Source organism: Rhinoraja longicauda, chromosome 21, assembly GCF_053455715.1.
Source record: "Rhinoraja longicauda isolate Sanriku21f chromosome 21, sRhiLon1.1, whole genome shotgun sequence".
Lineage (NCBI taxonomy): Eukaryota > Metazoa > Chordata > Chondrichthyes > Rajiformes > Arhynchobatidae > Rhinoraja > Rhinoraja longicauda.
This window is the reverse complement of record NC_135973.1, coordinates 34,786,620-34,812,175: the sequence shown is the minus strand read 5'-3', so window position 1 is coordinate 34,812,175 and position 25,556 is coordinate 34,786,620. Positions and strand designations below refer to the sequence as shown.

General features: G+C 44.1%; 1 protein-coding gene across 2 annotated transcripts in view; it reads left to right on the top strand.

The window, feature by feature from the left end:
* Positions 1–25,556, top strand: part of snx29 (sorting nexin 29) — a 556,462-nt gene that overhangs the window by 318,725 nt on the left and 212,181 nt on the right. For both annotated transcript variants that reach the window (XM_078418306.1, XM_078418305.1), the window contains one exon: positions 3,666–3,782. In XM_078418306.1, coding sequence (XP_078274432.1) covers positions 3,666–3,782 — 117 coding nt within the window. The remainder of the gene's footprint in view (positions 1–3,665; positions 3,783–25,556) is intronic.

The window sequence follows — 25,556 nt, the reverse complement described above, 5'->3', positions numbered from 1 at the left end:
CCTCTCTCACATCGCCCCGCCCAGCATACGCAGAAGGGAGAGGATGTTGACAGATTGGTGCACCATCGAGCCTAACCCTGACCTTCCCATCCATGCTGACTTGAACAATCTGCCCAACATGCGCCTGAAGTCCCGCAAACCCTTCTGGTCTTCAGCCAAACCCTGGAAGACTTTGACCCCGAGACTGAGTGGCGCAGAACCTGGAAAGATGCCAAAACCAACAACGGAGAGGTGATCACAGACCCCACAGTGAAACCACCGGGATTTGACTCCATGGCAAGCAATGGCTAACCCTGAACAGGATCCACACCCTCCATGCAAGAACAGCCCATCACCTGCACCAGTGGGGGATGACAGACAGACAGCCCTGCTTGCAACTGCGGATATCCAGACCAGACCGTCCCACACATCGTGAATGACTGCTCACTGAGGCTTGTCCCTGGTGGCATCAAGGCCATGCACCCAGCAACTGCTGCTGCCCTGGCCTGGGTGTCTCTCCTTGGCCTACAACTTTAGGCTGAGCTCGCCATACGCAAGAAGAAGTTCTTTCCTACATAGTGAAGAGTATTTAGTGGTTGCCTGCACAACAGATCAATAGCTTTAATTAAAGATGTCCGGTTGAAAAAAATATATCAACTGATGTTGGCTATATGTATCCGAGAGCAAATGTTTGACTTTGAATATGATCTCTAAACCCTGCAAATTAAGGATTATGGAAGAGTTTCATTACATGTCAATAAGTAGAAGATTAGCAGAAATGTGTTGTAGCAAGAGCCTTGTCCATTGAAACACTTTTAGATCTGCCAAGGCCTACTGGATCTCCTGGTAACACTCCCCTTTAACTCCCCTTCCCATTCCCACACTGACCTTTCTGTCCTGGTCCTTCTCCATTGCTAGAGTGGAGGAACAGCACCTCATATGGGTAGCTTACAACCCAACGTTATGAACAGTGAATTCTCCAATTTTACCACGCTTTGTCCTGCCTCTCCCCTTTTCCAGTTTTACGCTCTTTACAATGAGTCTGAAGAAGAATCTCAACCCAAAAAGTCACATATCCATGTTATTCAGAGATGCTGCCTTACCTGCTGAGTTACTCCAGCACTTGGTGTCCCATTGGAAATTTTGGAGGTTATTTTGGCCAAAGGATGAAAGCAAGCATTAAATGGGGTGCACTGTTGATAAGGTCCATTTGGATTTAGCACATAATGTTAGTTTTAATTGCCGACTGCCTTAATATGAAATTGCTTGGGGTACTAAATCTGAAAATTGCACATTTAGCAATCAATGCCAATTTGAGACCAATTATATCTTTTGCATTCTGTTCTACTGAAAACGTATGCTGTCAAACGTACATTGTATAGTGGTGTAAAATGACTCAGAAACAAAGGAAGATAGATGCATGGAATTAGATGACATGGCAGAAGTGCCTGTTTCCTTTTCTTTCTCTTTGCCACTGATGGCTGTGGAGGCCAAGTCAATGGATATTTTAAAGGCGGAGATAGATAGATTCTTGATTAGTACAGGTGTCAGGGGATATGCGAAGAAGGCAGGAGAATGGCGTTGAGAGGGAAAGATAGATCAGGCTGATTAAATGGTGCAGTAGACTTGATGGGCCGAATGGCCTAATTCTGCTCCTATAACTTATGAACATGAAAAAAGATGGAACCAAAGTCATTGTTAAGGAGGTTACAGTTCAGTTACATGACTGAACTGTTAAAAATGGATATAAAAAGGTTTTCAAAGAGGCTAGCTGGACTTAAGTGGATAAATAAGCTAATCTGGATGTCAAAATTACATTGGCGCCACCTGCAATCTTTAAGTCTTCCTTGGGCGTAGGCGTGGTGCAAGAGGATTGGAGGATTGCAAACATCTTAATGTTTGAAAGTAATTCCTCAAACGTTAGAGGTATCAAATTAAAACTTTTCAGTAATTATTTAAATGAATGTTTGTCCTATTGTAAATGTTTTTAAATATCTCTGTCAGACATTATTCAAATTATTATGTCAAAGGTCTTTGAATTTTATTTAAAAAGACCTTTGACAGCAGCAAGCTGTCAAAAAGGCCATCAGGGCAACTGGGAAATAGCACCTCAGGACTTGCCATCTGTCGTGGTTTTGGAATTTTAACAGTTTTTTTGTTCAATTGCCACAAATTAACTGTGGCAGCAACATTGAATCCCATGAAATAAAATTGAGAAGATACAGTATGGATGTGCAATTGGTTTTGAGGACGAAAGACTTGCAGCGGTGATCCAGAAAGATTTTTGATCACAGTTTTTAAAATATATATCAGGCAGGGGTGGCACAGCGGTAGAGTTGGTGCCTTAAAGAGCTTGCGGGTGCTGTCTGTACAGAGTTTGTACGTTCTCCCTGTGACCGCGTGGGTTTTCTCAGAGATTTTCGGTTTCCTCCCACACTCTAAAGACGTACAGGTTTGTAGATTAATTGGCTTGGTATAAGTGTAAATTGTCCCTAGAGTGTGTAGAATAGTATGAATATGCAGGGATCGCTGGTCGGCGCGGACTCCCTACGCCAAAGGGCCTGTTTCCGAGCTGTTTCTCTAAACTAAACTGAACAAAAATATCAATGATCTGAACTGCACAGTTAGGATCGTACAGTTGTAAATAAGAAAATCACATTGCAACGTGGAACGTTTTCCGTCATTGTTGTAATACTTAGCAAAAGTAACAGTTTTTCTTTTATATTACATAATAAAATTCACACAGGTTTCAAAAAGTAGTGTCTTGTCAAATGAATTACAGTTGCACAAGACATACACTGTAGCCTGGAGCAAAGCAGACTGCAGGAGGCACTCAGTGGGTCAGGCAATGATCATCAACATTTTGGGTTGAGACTGATATAGGACTCCAGTCTGATGTAGGATCTCAACCCAAAACATCAAATGTGCAGGAAGGAACTGCAGATGCAGGTTTAAACCGAAGATAGATACAAAATGCTGGAGTAACTCAGCGAGACAGGCATCATCTCTGGAGAGAAGGAAATGAGTGACATTTCGGGTCGAGACCCTTCTTCTGACGTTATAGGTTGAGACCCTGTCGACCCGAAACATCACCTGTTCCTTCTCTCCAGAGATGCTGCCTGTCCCGCTGAGTTACTCAAAAACATCAAACTGCTGAATTCCATCATCAGTTTGTTTCTTTGCTGTCAAATTAATTAGTGATCAGAATGATTATTTCTAGCAGTGTGGGAGTGTTCCTGTACATCATTAAATACTTAACAGTAGACACTGTTTTGTCAGTAAAAATTATCACTTTTGGTACCTCCTTATTCTGAATTTAAAATTGACATTAAAAATTTTTTTGGAACAGTGCAATTATGATTGAGAATCATTTGATGTGGGTTTATCTCTTGTCATTCCTTATATTTTCCTTATCTCGCTAGGCAGGAATGAGCACAATCCAGGCCATCGTGGCTGAAAATCACAACACCTCAGATGTTGGAAGTAAGAAAGCAGAAAATGCTAGGGAGATTCAGCAGTTCATGCAGCATCTGGAAAGAGAAACAGTTAACGTTTCGGCTCCGGGACCTCTTATCAGAACTGTGAAATATTATTAATGACATTGCTTGCTATTAATGGGTCTGGTGCAGCTGAAATCTTAATGTCTAATATATGTATCTCTAATATTTTATGTGCTTTATTTTCAGGTAGCAGAGATGCATGGAGAGCTGATGGAATTCAATGAGAGGCTGCACAGATCACTACTGGCCAAGGAAGCCGTCATCTCCCAGATGAGGCAGGAGCTTATTGATTTAAGAGGACCAGTAAGTAGCTTTGCGCAATCTCCTCCGAAATGGTGATAACTTTGAACAATCTGCAAGGAGAAAAGATAACAAAGTATATTTAAAATGTGGCTAAAGTAACTTTGAGCAACTTGGAAAGAAATAGTCTAGAATCAAATATCAAGAGACAAAGAATGATTGTAGTATTGGGATGAAAAATATCTGAGAAATGAGTACAAAGAGCGCTCCTTTGAAGTGTTCATTTTTCTTTAATCATATGGAGACAGCTTCTTGGGAAAAGGCATTAAAATAAGTTAGAAGCCATATAAAGAAATTCACAAAGGAGCAAAGAAAAATGAATTACAGTCGTATTTTAAGAAGTTTAATCAAATTGCAGAATATCTCTGCACTAATATGATTATCATTGGAGTGGTTTAATGAATTCAAGAACCGTGCGGTTCAGCTTAATTGAATCTCTGACCAGTCAATGAAGCTTTTTTGATGTATACTGTTCTTAATCCGAACTAGGAGTCTGAATGCAACATTAATGTATGGACACCCAAAAATATTGTTGGATTACTAAACACCTACACTTGATTAATTCTATTGATTTTTTTATAGTATTTAATGTACTATTAAATGTTATTAATCTGAAGAAGGATCTGGACCCGAAATGTCACCCATTCCTTCTCTCCCGAGATGCTTCCTGACCCGCCTGAGTTACTCCAGCATTTTGTGTCGACCTGAAATATATTAAATTGTTGGATATCAAATCATATCCATACCCCCTGTTCCCATCCTTCGGCAAATGGAAAAGACCCTGCTGGGAGTTATTTACAGGCCCCCAAACGGTAGCCAGGATGTAGGGTACAAATTACATCAGGAGATACAATCGGCATGTAAGAAATTCCTGAGAGGGAATTTGTAGAGTGCTTACGAGATGGTTTCTTAGAGCAGTTTGTAGTGGAGCCTTCCAGGGAAAAGGCAATTCTGGATTTGGTATTGTGTAATGAACCGGATTTGATTAGGGACCTTAAGGTAAAGGAACCACTAGGAGGTAGTGACCACAATATGATAAAGTTCAACGTGCAATTTGAGAGGGAGCAGATGAAATCGGATGTGTTGGTATTACTGTTGAGCAAAGGCGACCATGAAGGCATGAGGGGGGAGCTGGCTAAAGTTGATTGGAATGGGACCCGAGCAGGAATGACGGTGGAACAGCAATAGCAGAAATTTCTGGAAATAATTCAGAAGACGCAGGATCTTTTTTTTCCAAAGAGGGAGAATGATTCTAAGGGGAGAATGAGGCAGCCGTGGCTGTCAAGGGAAGTCAAGGACAGCATAAAACTAAAAGAGAAGGCATATAACATTGTAAAGATTAGTGGGAAGTTGGAGGATTTGGAAGCTTTTTAAAAAACAACAGAAGGTAACTAAAAAGGCAATATGGGGAGCAAAGATAAAATATGAAAGTAGCTAATAATTTAAAAGAGGATAGCAAAAGTTTCTTTAGATATATAAAGAGTAAAAAAGAGCCAAGAGTGGGCATTGGATCGCTGGACAATGATGCAGGAGAAGTGATAATGGGGAATAAAGAAACGGCAGATGACTTGAATACCTTTTATCATCAGTCTTCACAGTGGAAGACACCAGCAACGTGCCTTAAATTCAAGATAGTCAGGAGGTGGAAGTTAGTGGAGTGACTATTACTAGGGAGAAGGAGCTTGGGAAACTGAAACGTCTGAAGGTGGATACGTCACCTGGGCTGGATGGACTGCACCCCATGGTTCTGGAAGAGGTGGCTATAGAGATTGTGGAGGCATTGACAGTGATATTTCAAGAATCACTGGACTCGGGAGTGGTTCCAGACAATTGGAAAATTGTAAATATTATTCCATTGTTCTAGAAGGGAGCAAAGCAGACGAGTGGAAACTCTATGCCGGTTAGCCTGAGTTCTGTGGTTGGTAAGATTTTAGAGTCCATTATAAAGGATGAGGTTTCTGAGTACTTCGAAGCACATGATAAAATAGGTCGGTCAGCATGATTTTGTGAAAGGGAGCGCTTGCCTGACAAACCTGTTGGAATTCTTTGAGGAAGTAAATAGGATAGACAAAGGAGAGTCAGTGAATGTTGTTTACCTGGATTTACACTAGGCCTTTAATAAGGTGTTGCACATGAGGCTGCTAAAGAAGATGAGAGCCCATTGGTATCAGAGGGAAGATACTAGCATGGATAGCAGGTTGGCAGAAGGCAAACAGTGGCAATAAAGTGGGCTTTTTCTGGTTGGCTGCCAGTGACTAGCGGAGTTATGAAGGGGTCGGTGCTGGGGCCACTACACTTCACGTTGTATATTAATGATTTGGATGAGGGACTGAAGGCTTTGTGGCCAAGTTTGCAGATGATGCGGAGATAGGTGGAGGGGCAGGTACTGTAGAGAAAGCAGGGACTTTGCAGAAGGACATGGCAGATGTAATTCAGTGTAGCAAAGTGCAGAGTCATGCATTTTGGTAATAAGAATAAAGGCGTAGATTATTTTCAAAATGGAGAGAAATTCCAGAAATCGGAGGTGCAAAGGGACTTGGGAGTGCTGGTGCGGGACTCCCATAAAGTTAATTTGCAAGTCGAATCAGTAGTAAGGAAGGCAAATTCCTAGCATTGATATCAAGAGGACTGGAATACAAAAACATAGATGTAATGTTGAGGCTCCATAAGGCACAGATCAGGCCACATTTGGAGTACTGTGAGCAAATTTGGGCCCTATATCTGAGGAAGGATGTGCTGGCTCTGGAGAGGGTCCAGAGGAGGTTTACAAGAATGATTCCAGGAATGAGAATGATTACAGCACTGGGCCTGTACTCGCTGGAAGGTTGAGAGGGGACCTCATTGAAACTTAGAGAAAGGCAGAGATTGGGTGGATGTACAGTATTGCATTGTAATTAATTTATTAGCCAAATTAGTAAAAACATAAAAAGAATTTGATTTGGCATACAGTCATACCAAAAAAGCAACAAGACACACAACTACATAAAAATTAACATAAACATTGGGCAGTCGAACCATCCACAATCCACAGATTGAAGCTCCCGCATCCGGCGATCGAAGCTCCCTCGATCGAGGCGATCGAAGCTCCCTCGATCGGGGCGATCGAAGCTCCCTCGATCGGGGCGATCGAAGCTCCCGTGGTTGGAGCTCCTGAAGTCGGTCCCTAACCAGGGACTGCGAACCCCTCATGTTAAGTCCGCAAGCTCCCGCAGTTGGAGCTCCCGAAGTCGGTCCCTAACCAGGGACCGCGAGCTCCACATGTTAAGTCCGCAAGCTCCCGCGGTTGGAACTCCCAAATCCGATCCCCAGCAAGAGGCCACCAGCTCCACGATGTTAGGCCGCATTGCGGATGGAGATACGATCTGGAAAAGTCGCATCTCCGTCGAGGAAAAAGATTTTTAAAAGTTTCCCCCACCCTACACATAATACAAAACTAAAGATACACTAAAACATTCATTTAACAACAGACTAAAAACAACAAAAGAAGAAAAGGACAAGACAGACCATTGGCGAGGTTGCCATCGTACGGCGCCACCTGGTGGAAAGGATGTTTCCACAAGTGGGAGAGTCTAGGACCAGAGGTCATAGCCTCAGAATAAAAGGGCACTCTTTTAGAAAGGAGGTCAGGAGGAACTTCTTTAGTCAGAGGGTAGTTAATCTGTGGAATTCTTTGCCACTCAGGGCTGTTGAAGCCAAGTCACTGGATATTTTTAAGGCAGAGATAGACAAATTCTTGATTAGAATGGCTGCCAAGGGTTATGGGGAGAAGGCAGGAAAATGGGATTAGGAGGCAGAGATCAGCCATGATTGAATGGCGGAGTAGACTCGATGGGCCGAATGGTGTAATTCTACTCCTATAACTTGTGAACTTGTGACAGGTTGGGAGAGTGGGCTGACAGAAGGAATACAGCGTAGCAAAGTGTGTTTTGGTAGTAGGAATAAAGGCATTTATTCATGTATTCTGGTAGTAGGAATAAAGGCATTGACCATGTTCTAATGGGGAGAGAATGCAGAAATGGAAGGTGTAAAGGACTTGGGAATGCTGGTGCAGGATTCCCAAAAAGTTAATTTGCAAGTCGACTCTGTAGTAAGGCAGGTGAGTGCAATGCTAGCATTTATTTTGAGAGGACTAGAATATAAAAACAGGGATGTAATGCTGAGGCTTTATAAGGCACTGGTCAGACTGCATCTGGAATATTGTGAGCAGTTTTGTGCCCATATCTGAGGAAGAATGTACTGGCTCAGTAGAGGGTCCAGAGGAGGTTACGAGAATGATCCCAGGAATGATTGGGTTAACATATGATGAATGTTTGACAGCACTGGGCCTGGAGTTCAGAAGGATGACGGGGGACCTCATTGAAACTTACTGAACAGTGAAAGGCCGGGATAGAGTGGATGTGGAGAGGATGTTTCCACTAGTGGGATAGTCTAGGACCAGTGGCGATAGCCTCAGAATAAAAGAACGTATCTTTAGAAGGAGACGAGGAGAAATTTATTTTGTCAGTGGGTGGTGAATCTGTGGAATTCTTTGCCACAAAAGGCTGTGGAGACCAATTCAATGGATATTTTTAAGGCAGAGATTGACAGATTCTTGATTAGTACATGTGTTAGGAGTTATGGGGAGAGGGCAGGAGAATGGGATTGAAAGGGGAAGATAGATCAGTCATGATTGAATGGCGGAGTAGACGATGGGCCGAATGGCCTAATTCTGCCCCTATAACTAATGAACATGAACTTATTTCCCAAATGCTGATATAAAACAAATTTGAGACCAGTAGCCTAGAGAGTCTGTAGTGCATATATCGTGAGATGGGAGCTGTACGCTGTTAATAGGAAAGATTATACAATTTTAGGTAGACACAAAATGCTGGAGTAACTCAGTGGGACAGGCAGCATCTCTGGAGAGAAGGAATGGGTGACGTTTTGTATTGATACCCATCTCCCTTTGCAGTGACTAGTGGGGTGCTGCAAGGCTCGGTGCTGAGACCCCAGTTCTTTACAATATATATTAACGATTTAGATGAAGGAATTAAATGTAATATCTCCAAGTTTGCGATGACACAAAGCTGGGTGGCAGTGTGAGCTGCGAGGAGGATGCTATGAGGTTGCAGGGCGACTTAGACAGGTTGGGTGAGTGGGCAGATGCATGGCAGATGCAATATAATGTGGATAAATGCGAGGTTATCCACTTTGGTGGCAAGAACAAGAAGGCAGATTATTATCAGAATGATGTCAGATTAGGAAATGGGGAAGTACAACGAATCCTTGTAAATCAGTCACTGAAAGTAAGCATGCAGGTCCAGCAGCCAGTGAAGAAAGCAAATGGCATGTTGGCCTTCATTGCGAGAGGATTTGAGTATAGGAAGCAAGGAGGTCCTACTGTAGTTGTACAGGGCCCTGGTGAGACCGCACCTGGAGTATTGTGTGCAGTTTTGGTTTCCTAATTTGAGGAAGGACATTCTTGCTATTGAGGGAGTGCAGCGTAAGTTCTCCAGATTTAATTCCTGGGATGGAGGGACTGACATATGATGAAAGAATGGATCGACTGGGCTTATATTCACTGGAATTTAAAAGGCTGGGAGGGGATCTTATAGAAACATATAAAATTCTTAAAGGATTGGACAGGATAGATGCAGGAAAAATGTTTCCGATGTTGGGGGAGTCCAGAACCAGGGGACACAGTTTAAAAATAAGGGGTCGGCCATTTAGGACTGAGATGAGGAAATCCTTTTTCACCCAGAGAGTTGTGAATCTGTGGATATCTCTGCTACAGAAGGTAGTGGAGGCCAATTTACTAGATGTATTCAAAATAGAGTTAGATATAGCTCTTAGGGCTAACGGAATCAAGGGATATGGGGAGACAGCAGGAACAGGGTACCGATTCTGAATGATCAGCCATTATCATATTGAATGGCAGTGCTACCTCGAATGGCCGAATGGCCTACTCCTGCACCTACTTTCTATGTTTCTGTGTTTCCTACACATTATATCATTTTAATTATGTAAACAGATTAAGGTTTTCCCCATGATCAGCAAATTTTGCATAATTTTGGAGCATAACAGTTGCTTCTAAAGCATCTGGATCCAAATGGCGGACTTCACAATGTTCCACTGAGCACCTTCTAAGTCAGCTTTATGCAGCAAATGAATCAATATTCCACAGTATGTCAAGCTTGGAGTAGATTGTGACAAGCACATCACAGACTCGATTCCAGCGTCTGATTATGATCTATCTTTTGTGTTAAAATGTTGGTTTTAAACATCAGAGTTATGAAAAACTAACAGAATAACTGAGTCTGAAATAAAGAAGATTAGTGGAGCCTATTGTACTGACGGGCAATGTGTTTCTGGACCTCTGCCACTGTGCATTGCTGCATGAAGGTACAGAGTATGATGGCCACCAGATCTGGGCCACAGTGCCTGGTGCCACAGCTTGATTGTTGCATCCAGTCTGGCCCCTTTCATATGAATGGGCAAATGAAGCGAAGCAGTTTGTCACAACGTTATTTTAATTACCATTGAAGTTTATTGTTAAGTTTTCAAATCACTTTTAATTTTACAGTTAATTGTTTAATTATTTTCATTTTATATAAATGTGATTTAAGTCTATAAATGTCTTTGGTCAGCAGAGGTATTTAGAGCAAGTGGGAGAGTCTTCTGACAGAAAACCACGAAGGGCGGGGGGGGATTAATGCCATCAGGGCTTTTACTGCTATTTAGGCCCTGTGACCACTCAAGGACTGTTCCCCCTTGCAGAGTTAAACCAGGCAGGATGTTGGATGCAGTGCAGCCACAAAAAGTAAATATGAATGAGGGATGGATGGATGCAGGCTGAATCCAATGAGGTTGGACACACTTTTAAACTGAAGATTAAAGATAATGTGCAGGAAGGAACTGCAGATGCTAGTTTAAACCAAAGATACTGTAGATACAAAAAGCTGGAGTAACTCAGCGGGTCAGACAACATCTCTGGAGAAAAGGAATAGGCGACGTTTTGGGTCAAAACCCTTCTTCAGTCTGAGAGTCAGGGGGGAGGGAAACTAGAGTTATGAAAAAGTTCAGAACAAACCAGAGCTGCCACAGCCAACAATGGGTCATTGTGGGCTCCACCTTTCCATGGTCATCAGTGCTGGCTCTGATTTGTTTTGACAATTTTCATAACCCACGTTTCCCACCACCCCACCCCACCCCGACTCTGAGTCTGAGGAAACGTTTTGACCCGAAATGTCACCTATTCCTTTTCTCCAGAGATGCTGCCTGTCCCGCTGAGTTACTCCAGCATTTTGTGTCTATCTTCCTTTAATATGTGTCTGCTGCAGGAAACATATGTACGGCTTGTGCCGTGAGGTGCTTGGTCAACCCTGTACAGTGATGCAGAATGATCCAGAGAGGATAAATAGGTATTAGTTCACATTTCCAGCACTCAATTGCACACATTCCCCACATCTTCTCAAACACTGTTGACAACACTGGCTGCTCATACTTTCTTATTAAATGTCATTTACTATTATTTAAGATTATTATTCTCTTCCTCCTGGTATCAGTAAGCTGTTGTGCACTGTATGGTTTCATTTCCATGGTCTAAGCACTTTGACCCATTTTCATATCTCAGTAGAGTAGATTTATCATTTGTCAATTTGTTTTCCTTTGGGCAGGGCAGGGCAGGTTACATGACTTGGGTTTAAACCAATAAGACGATATGCCCCTTTGTAACAACAAGGAAATGATTAATGATGATTCATTTGGTGTTTTGCCAAATGATAATTGGGAAATCTGTATGGAGCTGCCACTTCTTCAATATCATATTTTGCCACTGATGAAAAATGATAGTGGAATGGCAGTCATCCAATTTCTCCAGATTATTTTTTAAAGATAACCTGAATGTTTTTTAGAATAACTCCCTCCCTCTCTCCCTCCCCCCTCCCTCCACCCCTCCCTCTCTCCCCCCCCTCTCTGCCCCCTCCCTCCCTCTCTCCCTCCCCCCTCCCTCCACCCCTCCCTCTCTCCCCCCTCCCTCTCTCCCTCCCCCCTCTCTGCCCCCCTCCCTCACTCTCTCCCCCTCCCTCCCTCTACCCCTCCCTATCTCCCCCTCCCTCTCTATGGCAGGCAGTGACTAGTGGGGTACAGCAAGGCTCGGTACTGGGACCGCAGCTATTTACAATATACATTAATGACTTAGATGAAGGGATTAAAAGTAACATTAGCAAATTTGCAGATGACACAAAGCTGAGTGGCAGTGTGAACTGTGAGAAGGATGCTATGAGGATGCAGGGTGACTTGGACAGGTTGTGTGAGTGGGCGGATGCGTGGCAGATGCAGTTTAATGTAGATAAATGTGAGTTTATCCACTTTGGTGGTAAGAACAGGAAACATAGAAACATAGAAACATAGAAAATAGGTGAAGGAGTAGGCCATTCGGCCCTTCGAACCTGCACCGCCATTCAATATGATCATGGCTGATCATCCAGCTCAGTAACCTGTACCTGCCTTCTCTCCATACCCCCTGATCCCTTTAGCGACAAGGGCCACATCTAACTCCCTCTTAAATATAGCCAATGAACTGGCCTCAACTACCTTCTGTGGCAGAGAATTCTCTGAATGGTGTCAAGTTAGGAAATGGGGAAGTACAAAGAGATCTGGGTGTCCTTGTTCATCAGTCACTTAAAGTTAGCATGCAGGTACAGCAGGCAGTGAAGAAAGCTAATGGCATGTTGGCCTTTATGACAAGAGGAGTTGAGTATAGGAGCAAAGAGGTCCTTCTGCAGTTGTACAGGGCCCTAGTGAGACCGCACCTGGAGTACGGTGTGCAGGTTTGGTCTCCAAATTTGAGGAAGGACATTCTTGCTATTGAGGGCATGCAGCATTGGTTTACTAGGTTAATTCCCGGAATGGCCGGACTGCCGTATGTTGAAAGACTGGAGCGACTAAGCTTGTATACACTGGAATTTAGACAGATGAGAGGGAATCTTATTGAAACATATAAGATTATTAAGGGATTGGATACGCTAGAGGCAGGAAATATGTTCCCAATGTTAGGGGAGTCCAAAACAAGGGGCCACAGTTTAAGAGTAAGGGATAGACCATTTAAAATGGAGATGAGGAAAAACCTTTTGACTCAGAGAGTTGTAAATCTGTGGAATTCTCTGCCTCAGAAGGCAGTGGAGGCCAATTCTCTGGATGCTTTCAAGAGAGAGTTAGATAGAGCTCTTAATGATAGCGGAGTCAGGGGGTATGAGGAGAAGGCAGGAACGGGGTCCTGATTGTGAATGATCGGCCATGATTGGCGGTGCTGGCTCGAAGGACCGAATGGCCTACTCGTGCACCTATTGTTTATTGTCTATTGTCTATTGACTACCTCCCTCACTCCCTCTCTCCCCCCTCCCCCTCTCACACTCCCTCACCCTCTCTGCTCCCTTCCACCCTCTCTCACCCTCTCTGCCCCCTCCCTTTCTCCCTCTCTCCCTCTCTCTCCCTCCCTCCCTCTCTCCCCCTCCCTCCCTCTGTCCCCCTCTCTCCCCCCCTCTCCCCCTCTCTCCTTCTATCCCTCTCAAAGGTGCAATGCCTTTTACCTTTTCAGCTGCTTCTTTTGAACCCTGAAGCATAATACAAATTAATTTGAGACGTGACCTTTTAAAAAACAAACCCTTGTTGAAAGTCATTGCAATCCTCTAACCCCAGACACTGAAAATATATCTATAGTGCATTAAATCTTTCACAGAAGCACTCTGCTCTATATTGTATGTGTTGATCATTTTGGACATTTTGGAAGGAACGGAGAAGTGAATGCCCTTGTACAATCGTGTAGCTCTGAACACAAACAAGACTTTATGCTGCATTCATTTGTGAGAAAATACGGAGTTCATCGCATTGTGGGGCAGTTGGAGATGGCAACCTGGATATACTGCAGAGGAGAGACTGGGTGGGGGGGGGGGGGTAGAGGGGGGGCGTGGAATCGAGTGTGGGAACAAGATAAGAAGAGATCATCAGAATGAGAGGAGGGTCATTTGACAAGTGATCATATGGCAGGTTTTGCACAACCCAAAATTGATAACGGAATAATAATAAAAGTTGGACAAGAAGAAAATGTCAAAACTAATTAATTGAATTTAAATTAAAGCTACAAAACTGATACAATAAAGTTGAGCTAATAATTTGTGAGATATAATCTCCCACATACAGAACCATGCAGACTATCCCTAATCAGCCCTTGTCTATCTAAATACATGTATACCTTGTCCTTCAGAATACAGTCTGGTATCTTTCCAACCACAGGTGTTAGACTCACTGCCCTGTACTTCCCAGGCCTTTCCCTTGCAGCCCTTCTTAAATAGAGGCACAATCTCACCCAGGGCAACTGCAATTTCTTCTCCAGCTTCCAACAGTGTCCTGGGATATATCTGATCAGGCCAAGGAGATTTCTCTACCTTCATACGCATTAGGACGCTCAGCACCTCCTCGACCATAACACTGATGCCCTCAAGATACCTCCATTGACTGCTCCAAGTTCCCCGGCCCTAGCGTCTTTCTCCACAGTAAAAACAGAGGAGAAATACTCATTGAGTGCCTTGCCCATCTCCGCACAGATTCCTGGGGTGCCCTACTCTCTCTCTAGTTACCCTTTTCCCCTTAATGTACCTATGAAATCTCTTTGGATTATACTGAATATTATCTGCCACAGCTTTCTCCTGCTCCATTTTCCTTCCTGATTTCCTTCTTTGGCATGTGTAAGAAAATAACTGCAAATGCTGGTACAAATCGAAGGTATTTATTTCACAAAATGCTGGAGTAACTCAGTGGGTCAGGCAGCATCTCAGGAGAGAAGGAATGGGTGACGTTTCGGGTCGAGACCCTTCTTCAGACTGATCTTTAGCATGCTCCTCAGTTACCTAAACTCCTCCGGGCTTAGACCTGATTCCAGCTGCTTATACCTGTCCTTTGCCTCCTCGTTATTCTTGACCAGAGCTTCAATTTCTCCCGTCATCCAATCTTCCTTGCGCCCACCTGCCTTGTCATTTGTACACCTGACGACATTCTGATGAGTTCACGTAATTATTATAACAGAGTAATTCTTGAGTTCTTGAGTTGAAGTGCAAGAAGTGCATTGTATAATTGTTAAGAAATATGGCTTCCAGTAAGGTTTCTTTCATTCAGACGAATCTGCCTTGTGCCAAAAGTGGTCACCCAGGTCCTATTTTATAAAATTTGTTATGCAACTTGTCTTTTTACATATTTAATAATTCTACATATGTTTTCTCTTAAAGTTGGTGGCTATGGCACCAGAAACATTTTCATCCAGAAATCCAATCCTGGGCAGTCATTCTAAACTCCGTACAATGACATCAACACATTAATCTGTCCTCCAAATTCCACATCATTGACTTCAATAGAAGGTCGAATCTGTATTCATTTGCCTTCTTCGCTAAACAAAGTTGATCTTGTGTCCATGAGATACTATCATTTATGACTGTGTGGTGAGGGGCTGGTGTAATACTGGGTGGCTGAGTGGGAGAATCTTGGTCTCAGATATGTAAGCATTTTCTCATCCCTTTTAATTCCCTCCGCTTTATATCACCATCTTTTTCAGACTTAGTTTAGGCACTTAAAGAACTAACTAAAAGTGCATAAAAATGTTCTTCTGAATTATTAAAACTTTGGAATGGAAAAGATTCTGTTCTAATCATTCATTTGTGTCATCACACAAAGTTTTTTGGGCTAATGCGAAATGATATGAATTTAAATTGAAAAACTAAAAAGTATATTTTGTAAACTTCAGCAGTTTTGGTAGACTTAAAAAAATGAGCAGCAGAGCTGAGTATATGGGTTGCGCCCATGAAAAATTTGCCAAATCTCTGCCAATGCCAAACAGCTTATTCTGCCATTGACTCTTGTTCGGTGTTGTTTGGTGGATTGGATGATTGAAGTCTGAAGAAACAAGACATATTGGCAATTTAACAATTTATTCATTTAATAAACAGGAGCCACAGTAGCGTGTGGAAGAACCATACACAGCCATAACAGCCTGGCACCTCCTCCTCATGCTGGTCACCAGCCTAGTCACACACTGTTGTGGGATGGCATCCCATTCTTGTCAGCACCTGGGGGTACCAGAAGCTCAAAACAAGAGTCAATAGCAACAGCAGAATAAGCTGTTTGGCATTGGCAGAGAAGATTTGGCAAATTTTTCATGGGCGCAACCCATATACTCAGCTCTGCTGCTCATCCCACAAATGCATGTTCCTTACAAATGTGGCACCATTTAAAAGGGAAATAAACAGGCTTTCCAACGGTATAAGATTTATTGCCAAGAAGCATTGTTACAACAAAGAAATAATCTACCAAACACAAATTTCCTTACTTTTTGTGCTATGTTTAGTTTGCAAATAGCCTTTTCATATGGATTGATAAATTGAGATAAAAGGACCTGTTTACATGATTATGTCGTAGGTTTTTCCAGCATAGCAGCAAACTAAATTGCTAGATACATTTTTTTTAATAAACAAGCCCTCTTGAAACATTTTGGTTTAGTTAGTGTTCTTATGAATCATTCTAGGTGAGCTTGGTGGGGATGACTGTGTTGAAGGCAGAGCTATAGTCTATGAATAGCATCCTCACGTATGTGCCCTGTCTCTCCAGGTGAGTCAGGAAGGTATGAAGAGCCAGAGAGATGGCGTCCTCTGTAGATCTATTTGCTCTGTATGCAAACTGGTGTGGGTCTAGTGAGGCAGGGATGGTGGCTTTGATGTGGGAGAGGACATTTAGTTTGAAGGGGTTTGAATTTATTTCTATTGTAAGGCATCAGGGAATACAATACAATACAATACAATATCCTTTATTGTCATTGTACAAGTACAACCAGATTTTGATTGTCGCTTCCATATCGATGCTATCAAATCAAATATTAAATAAATCACGGTGAACATGCAAACAACAAGAGGGGGGGGGGGGGAAGGAACAAGAAAAAGGGGGAACAAGATAAAGTGCAAAAAAAGGTTCATGCAGGGGTCAGTTGTGCCAGATGACCCTGGGGGCAGAGACAGTTCATGGCGGGCTCTCAACAGGACTGATTCAGAGCAGCTGTAGCTCCAGGGGATAAAGCTGTCCCTTAGTCTGGAGGTGTGGGCGTAGAAGGCTTTGTAACGTCTGCCAGATGGAAGTAGTTCAAGCAGACGGTAGCATGGGTGTGTGGAGTCCTTGTAGATGCTGGTGGCTTTCCTGAGGCAACGTGCGTTGTAGATGTCCCAATGATCCTCTGTGGTGCAGCGATAGAAGGTCGTCAGAAGCTGTTGTGGCAGACTGACCTTTTTAGTGTTCTCAGGAAGAACAGCCGTTGCTGTGCCTTTTTGACAAGTGCAGCGTTGTTGGTGGCCCATGTGAGCTCCTGTGAAACGTGTGTGCCCAGAAACCTGAAGCTGGACACTCTCACCACTTCGTCCCCATTAATGAGGACTGGAGCGTATTCCTCATTCTGTGACATTCTGAAGTTAATAATTAGCCCCTTGGTCTTAGCTGTGTTTAGGGACAGGCTGTTCTCTGAGCACCATCTCGCCAGGTTCTGCACCTCCGCTCTGTAGGCTGATTCATCGCCGTTGGAGATCAGCCCGATCACCGTTGTGTCATCCGCAAATTTGACGATGGTGTTGGTGGCGAATGCAGGGACACAGTCATGTGTGAAGAGGGAGTAGAGAATGGGGCTCAGTACACAACCTTGCGGTGTGCCGGTACTCAGGGTGGTGGTGGAGGACAGGTGGAGGCCCATTTTCACTGCCTGAGGGCGCTCCGACAGGAAATCCAGGATCCAGTTGCATATATGCGAACTGAGGCCTAGCTGGTGGAGTTTGGAGGTGAGCTTGGTGGGGTGACTGTGTTGAAGGCAGAGCTACAGTCTATGAATAGCATCCTCACGTATGTGCCCTGTCTCTCCAGGTGAGTCAGGAAGGTATGAAGAGCCAGAGAGATGGCGTCCTCTGTAGATCTATTCGCTCTGTATGCAAACTGGTGTGGGTCTAGTGAGGCAGGGATGGTGGCTTTGATGTGGGAGAGGACCAACCTTTCAAAGCACTTCCTAACTATCAGTGTGAGGGCAACCGGACGGTGGCCGTTCAGGTTGCTGATGTTTGCTTTTTTCGGCACCGGCACTATGGTGGCCAACTTCAGGCACTTCGGGACCGTTGCCAGAGATAAAGACAGGTTGAAGATGTTAGTGAATACCCCAGCAAGCTGGTCAGCACAATCCTTAAGTACCCGTCCTGGGACTCCATCCGGGCCTGCAGCCTTGCGAGGGGTAGATTTAAATGCTGACAAGAATGTAAAGAGATGATCGATCAAAGGCAGCAGAATTATATTCCACCACAATCTGTAAATACATGGCCTGGCATTACCATTATCTTCAAGAATGAGGACTGATTCTGGTTTAGTGAGTAGTGTGGAAGAGCATGCTAGGACTAGTACCAGCAACATTCACACTGTAGTACCAGCAACAATCACACTCAATTCTTACTATTGAGGGCGTGCAACGTAGGTTTACTAGGTTAATTCCTGGAATGGCGGGACTGTCATTTGTTGAAAGACTGGAGCGACTAGGCTTGTATATACTGGAATTTAGAAGGATGAGAGGAGATCTTATCGAAACGTATAAGATTATTAAGGGGTTGGACACATTAGAGGCAGGAAACATGTTCCCAATGTCGGGGGAGTCCAGAACAACGGGCCACAGTTTAAGAATAAGGGGTAGGCAATTTAGAACGGAGATGAGGAAAAACTTTTTCAGTCAGAGAGTTGTGAATCTGTGGAATTCTCTACCTCATAAGGCAGTGGAGGCCAATTCTCTGAATGCATTCAAGAGAGAGCTAGATAGAGCGCTTGAGGATAGCGGAGTCAGGGGGTATGGGGAGAAGGCAGGAACGGGGTACTGATTGAGAATGATCAGCCATGATCACATTGAATGGCAGTGCTGGCTTGAAGGGCCGAATGGCCTCCTCCTGCACCTATTGTCTATTGTAGTTCTGGTGCCAACTTTGTGAAACAACAGTACCGTCCAAATAGATCTTGTACAGCAGCAGCATCTGTGGATCAGAGTTTCAAATTTAGTTTAGATAACCAATGGTAATCGACTCCTTTCAACCTAGTAGTGATAACTAGCTACTTATAAATCTAACTGCAAGTGCAATCAAATAGAAACATAGAAACATAGAAACATAAAAAGTAGGTGCAGGAGTAGGTCATTTGGCCCTTCGAGCCAGCACCACCATTCAAGTCAAGTCAAGTCAAGTTTATTTGTCACATACACATACACGATGTGCAGTGAAATGAAAGTGGCAATGCCTGCGGATTGTGCACAAAAAAGAATTACAGTTACAGCATATAAATAAAGTGAATAAGTTACTATAGTGTAGACAAAAATGTAGTCTCTGGAGTTATAAAAGTTGACAGTCCTGATGGCCTGTGGGAAGAAACTCCGTCTCATTCTCTCCGTTTTCACAGCGTGACAGCGGAGGCGTTTGCCTGACCGTAGCATCTGGAACAGTCCGTTACTGGGGTGGCAGGGGTCCCTCATAATCTTGCTTGCTCTTGATCTGCACCTCCTGATGTATAGGTCCTGCAGGGGGACGAGTGTAGTTCCCATGGTGCGTTCTGCCAAACGCACTACTCTCTGCAGGGCCATCCTGTCCTGGTTAGAGCTGTTCCCAAACCAGACTGTAATGTTGCCGGACAGGATGCTCTCTACAGCCCCAGAGTAGAAGCAATGAAGGATCCTCAGAGACACTCTGAATTTCCTCAGCTGTCTGAGGTGGTAAAGGCGCTGCTTTGCCTTACCCACCAGTGCGGCAATGTGCGTTGCCCATGTCAGATCCTCTGTGATGCGGACTCCCAAGAATTTAAAACTGCTCACCCTATCCACAGTAGACCCATTTATCTCCAGTGGCATGTACGTCCTTGGATGTTTAGCCCTTCTAATGTCCACAATCAGCTCCTTCGTTTTAGTGACATTCAAGAGGAGGCTATTGTCCTGACACCAGAGTGCCAGATCAGCCACCTCCTCCCGGTAGGCCTTCTCATCGTTGTTGGAGATCCGGCCCACCACCACAGTGTCATCAGCAAACTTGATGATGGAGTTTGAGCTGAACCTGGCCCCACAGTCATGTGTGTACAGGGAGTACAGTAGGGGGCTAAGGACGCAACCCTGGGGGGATCCTATGTTCAGGGTGAGGGAGCTAGATGTGTGTTCCCCCATCCTGACCACTTGGGGCTTGGCGGTGAGAAAGTCCAGGACCCAGGCACACAGAGGGGTGCTAAGCCCCAGTTCCAGCAGCTTCTCAACCAGTCTGCTGGGGACTATTGTGTTGAATGCTGAACTAAAGTCAATGAATAGCATCCTCACATAGCCTCCCTGGCTGTCCAGATGAGAGAGAGCGGTGTGCAGAACCTGGGAGACCGCATCATCCGTGGACCTGTTCGGACGGTATGCGAACTATAGAGGGTCCATGTTGCGAGGAAGGAGGGCGCAGATGTGCTTCTTGATTAGCCTCTCGAAGCATTTCAAGACAACCGAGGTGAGGTCCACCGGTCGGTAGTCATTTAAACACGCTGGAGAGGCATTCTTTGGCACCGGTACAATGATGGATCGTTTGAAGCATGCAGGGACCACGGACTTAGCCAAGGAGAGGTTGAATATTGTGGTGAGCACTGGAGCAAGCTGAGTAGCACAAGACTTTAGTACTCACCCAGATATACCATCTGGGCCTCCAGCTTTCCTCGTGTTCACACATTCAATATGATCAAGGCTGATCATCCAGAATCAGTACCCTGTTCCTGCTTTTTCCCCACATCCCTTGATTCCATTTGCCCTAAGAGCTATATCTAACTCTCTCTTGAATACATCCAGTGAATTAGCCTCCACTGCCTTCTGTGGCAGAGAATTCCACAGATTCACAACTCTCTGGGTGAAAAGGTTTGTCCTCATCTCAGTCCAAAATGGCCTACCCCTTATTCTTAAATCATTGATAGAAGCAAGAAGCCGTCTTCAAACAACTCCCGCTGAAGGTATTCAAACAAGCCTTGATTGGTGTTGAAGTCATGAGCGCAGCTGCCTGAACCAAGTCTTCTCTCTCGGAGAATAGCAATGTGATGTAATATAGCAAGCAGGCACTCTGCCTGTCCTGTGCGAGGTCACACTGTGAAAAAAATAAAGTTCCTCAGTCCATCACAGTGAATACTGGTGAACAATTCAACAGATAACATGGAAGCTGGGGTACTGTTCTATTCATCTCTACCCCATTGAGGACATTTGACTTTGTTTTAGGAACTGATGCACTACAATGCGCTAGAATGCTGAGAACTATATTCTGTGCTCTCTATCTTCCCCTGTGTTCTGTTTCTTGTACTTGAGTTTGAACTGATTGCATCTATGTGTGGTATATCTGATCTGTTTGCATAGCATGCAAAACAAAGCTTTTCACTGTTCCTTGGTACATATGACAATAATAAACCTAAACCTAGGAATCTTCATTAACATCTCAGTGCTTAGTGATGGTGCAACCCAACACGAAAATGCAAGGGGACATAAAAACACAAGTAATAGGAGTAGGACCATTTGGCCCCTTCTGTCTCTCTGTCATTCAATAAGATCTTGTTGGAAATCTTGTACCCCAATGTCAATCTCTTGTACTAACCTCATATTCCTTGATTACCTTAAAATCGAAACCAAATTTGCTTGTCTACTGTCTACTGGTGTTCCCGATGTGGCCTCCTGTATATTGGCAGGACCAAGCGAAGACTCAGTGACCATTTCACTGAAAAGTTGTGCTTGGTCCGCCAGGGCCTACCGATTCTTCCAGTTGCTAACCATTTTAAATCTCCCTCCCATTCCCACACTGATCTTTCTGTCCTGGGCCTCCTCCATTGCCAGAGTGAGGCCTCATGCAAAGTGGGGGAACAGCACCTCATATTCCACTTGGGTTGCTTACAACCCAATAAATTCTCAAATTTTAAATAATCTCTAACACCCTCCCCCCCCTCCCTCCCCCCATAACCCCTTTTCTCCCCCCCTCCCCTGTGCCCCCACCTGCACTCACACCTCTTCCTCACCCTTCACCTACTTTCCTTCCTCTGGCTTCACAATTCACAACTCTTCACTCCTTTTGTCTCACACCATTTTTTTCCATCTCTGGCCTTTGTCCGGCAACCAGTGACCTATCAACCCCCCCTCCCCCCACCTGTGTTCACCTATTTCCTACACACTTTGTCCTGCCCCCTTCTAGCTTTCTTTCCACTCTACAATCAGTCTGAAGAAGGGTCCCAACCTGAAATGCCAACTACCCATGTCCTCCAGGGATGCTGCTTGACCCGTTGAGTTACTCCAGTACTTTGTGTCCTCTTTTGTAATCCAGCATCTACAGTTTCTTGTTCCTACATTCTAAAAAAAAAATATTGTTCTCTGTGTATTGTGTGACTGAGCCTCTCACTCACTCTGTGTCTGAGCCTCACTCTGTGTCTGAGCCTCACTCTGTGTCTGAGCCTCACTCTGTGTCTGAGCCTCACTCTGTGTCTGAACCTCACTCTGTGTCTGAGCCTCACTCTGTGTCTGAGCCTCACTCTGTGACTGAGCCTCACTCTGTGTCTGAGCCTCACTCTGTGTCTGAGCCTCACTCTGTGTCTGAGCCTCACTCTGTGTCTGAGCCTCACTCTGTGTCTGAGCCTCACTCTGTGTCTGAGCCTCACTCTGTGTCTGAGCCTCACTCTGTGACTGAGCCTCCCACTGCTCTCCTGAGTGGACGATTCCAAAGATTCACTACCTCTGGGTGAACAAATTACTTCTCAGCATTTTGCTTGATGGCTGACCCTGTACTTTTTAAATTGTGACCCCTGGCTCTGAGCTCCCCAGCCTTGTGTGCAATATCAGCACTGCATTGAAGACAAGATTGAAGCATTTGAAAGCACCCTCAGCCAGGAACGCTTAACAGATTATCCTTCTTGCCCTACTACTGAGGTTTTTTTGCATCGTGTAAGTCAGCCAGTTTGATTCACTCAAAGTGAAAAGGCAGACCACACTGAAGATAATTCATTCGCTGGGCCAGGCATTATCCTGGGTGTGGGGCTGAAGATGTGTGCTCCAGCACCTTTGCATCTATTTTCAGATATCCATTCCAGGTGCAATATTGGCATTAATGGGAATATAGAAATTTTCCATTTATATCCCATCTACAGAAAGCAGGTCAACCTTATCCCAACCCATTTTAGTCAAATGTTGGTGGATAATGGAAGGTTTCATTGCTAACACTATTGGGCAGAATTTATCACCAACAAATATGGACTCATTTTGGATGGTGCGGCTGGATTATTTGGCTCCAAACCACAGTAATTTGGATCCAAAAAAAGAACAGACGAGCCGGATTTTAGAAGTTGTGAATAACAGCTTTTGATATCATTGTGATATTTAACTAAGTGTGGGGTTTAATGAATCTTGATAACCTTTAGGTCTGTCAAATCAACATGAAAACCCTCTGCTGTTTGCAGCTTGCTGGTGGGGCTAGTGGCAGGGCGGGACCACTCCAACCTTCACTGCAGAACCAGGATCCTGAGAACAGCACACAAGCCATTCCCGTTAACTTTGGACAGTGCCCCAAGCCAATGCCCCAAGCCATTCCCTTTAACCATGGTCATTGAAAAAACGATTAAATAAGAGATGGAAGAGATGGATCTCCAGGCAATTTGGAAAAAAATACATAAGAGCTATGTTTTTATTTCACAAAGCAATCTGTTCATATTTTACTTTTAGAAGATAAACATTTCTTATGCTCATCCTTTAAAAGCCAGGTGATTTGTACCGGTATTTGAAAACATCATGGCTGTGGAGTACTACATCTATAATGTACACTGCACCAGCTCGCTGGTGCTTATTTAGCTGCACTCCAAATATACAACCTCCACACCTGGAATGACAACTTCAGTTGGAACTGCCAATCTGCAAATTCACATCCAAGCCAAGCCCCATCAAAGTTGGAAAGGAGTTGCCAATTCTTCATTGTAGAATACTCCGCCCATTACCAGTGTTACTTGAACCCCCATAGTTAGTGTTCCGGACACTCAGAAAGGCGACTGGCCAATCTCTGGAGTTGGTAGGGATGTTAATGAAATGTTGGCCATGTCAACTCGTGAATAAAATACAAAATCCAACTTATTTGGAACTGATTACGATGCAGAATTCACCTTGCAAATACAGTTCACTTCACTCTAGTGCTCATCATATATAATGAACAATATTCTTGCAATTCAAATTTCTGTAGGGAAATTGTGAATATGTTTCTCAAACCAAAGCATTAGATTAAAATTTATAAATCCTTTGTTCCTAAGAGTAGTGCAATATGAGTTGAAAGAGGGCTTTCTCTGAACTCATTTTACATGTCAAGAAGTTTAGTTTTTTTTGGAATAAAAATGAAAACTGTGATCATAACTACATTGATGTGTCTGTACATCTGTACATTAAGGAATCAGCTGGCCATTACTTCACATAGATTCAAGGTGAAAAGTAAAAGAAGCTGAAAATCGGAAGATGACAGAATATATAACCTAAGAAGGCATTATAAAATCTCATTATATTCTGCATTTCAATTTTCCTTGTCAAAGAATGTAATTTAACAAATGCAATGATCAAATAAAATATCTGCAGTTGATGCTGCATTAACAATGATAGCTAGTGCTGTAGATAGACACAAAAAGCTGGAGTAACAGCAGGACAGGCAGCATCTCTGGAGAGAAGGAATGGGTGACATTTCGGCTAGTGCTGTGTTGTGGGGGCTCACCGGTCAAAAGTCAATAGTCAATTTATTTGTCACATACACATAAATGTATAGTGAAATGAAAGATTACCCGCAGTCCAACAATAAGACCAATAAAAATAAGCAATAAAAATATGCAATAATACATACAATCATAACCAACACCAAACAAAAGAAACATCCATCACAGTGAGTCTCCTCCAGTCACCTCCTCACTGTGATGGAAGGCCAGAATGTCTTTTCTCTTCCCCTGCCGTCTTCTCCCGCGGTCAGGCTGTTGAAGTTGCCACTTCGGGGCGGTCGAGGCTCCCGACATTGAAGCCCCCGCTGGGCAGAGAAAATCCCGTGGCCTATTCCAGGCTGTGCCGGATGGTGTAAGGTCCGCAGTGGGCCGACCCAAGCCCCGCGATTCGGGGCGGGCGAAGACGCTGCCGCTGCCGGAGCTCCCGATGTCGGCCCCCACCCAGGGCAGGGCCTGTGAGCTTCCGATGTCCACGCGGCCCGCGGCCGAAGTAGCCTCCGGAGACGGTAGATGGTTAATATTAATCTTTATATCTCCAATAGGACGGATTGCTATATTTCATGCTGATTTATAGGATCATCTAAATGTTGAATACAAGTGTTTCCTTGTTGCAATTTAAATGGCCTTCCTTATTAGTTAATCCATATGGCCAAACCGATATGCCAAAAGTTTTATCTTTTCATCTCTAGTCTTTGTCCAACCATCTGCCAATCAACCCCCCTCCCCCTCACCTGTATCCACCTATCACTTGCCAGATTTTGTCCCAATCTCCCTACCTCTCTTCCAGCTCGCTCCCACCCCCCACCACTATCAGCCTGGTTTAGTTTAGAGATACAGCGTGGAAATAGGCCCTTCGGCCCACCGAGTCTGTGCTGACCAGTGATCACCCATATACTAGTTCTATCTTACACACTAGGGACAATTTACAGCAGCCAAATAGACAAATAGCCCACAAACTCACACATCTTTGAAATGTGGGAG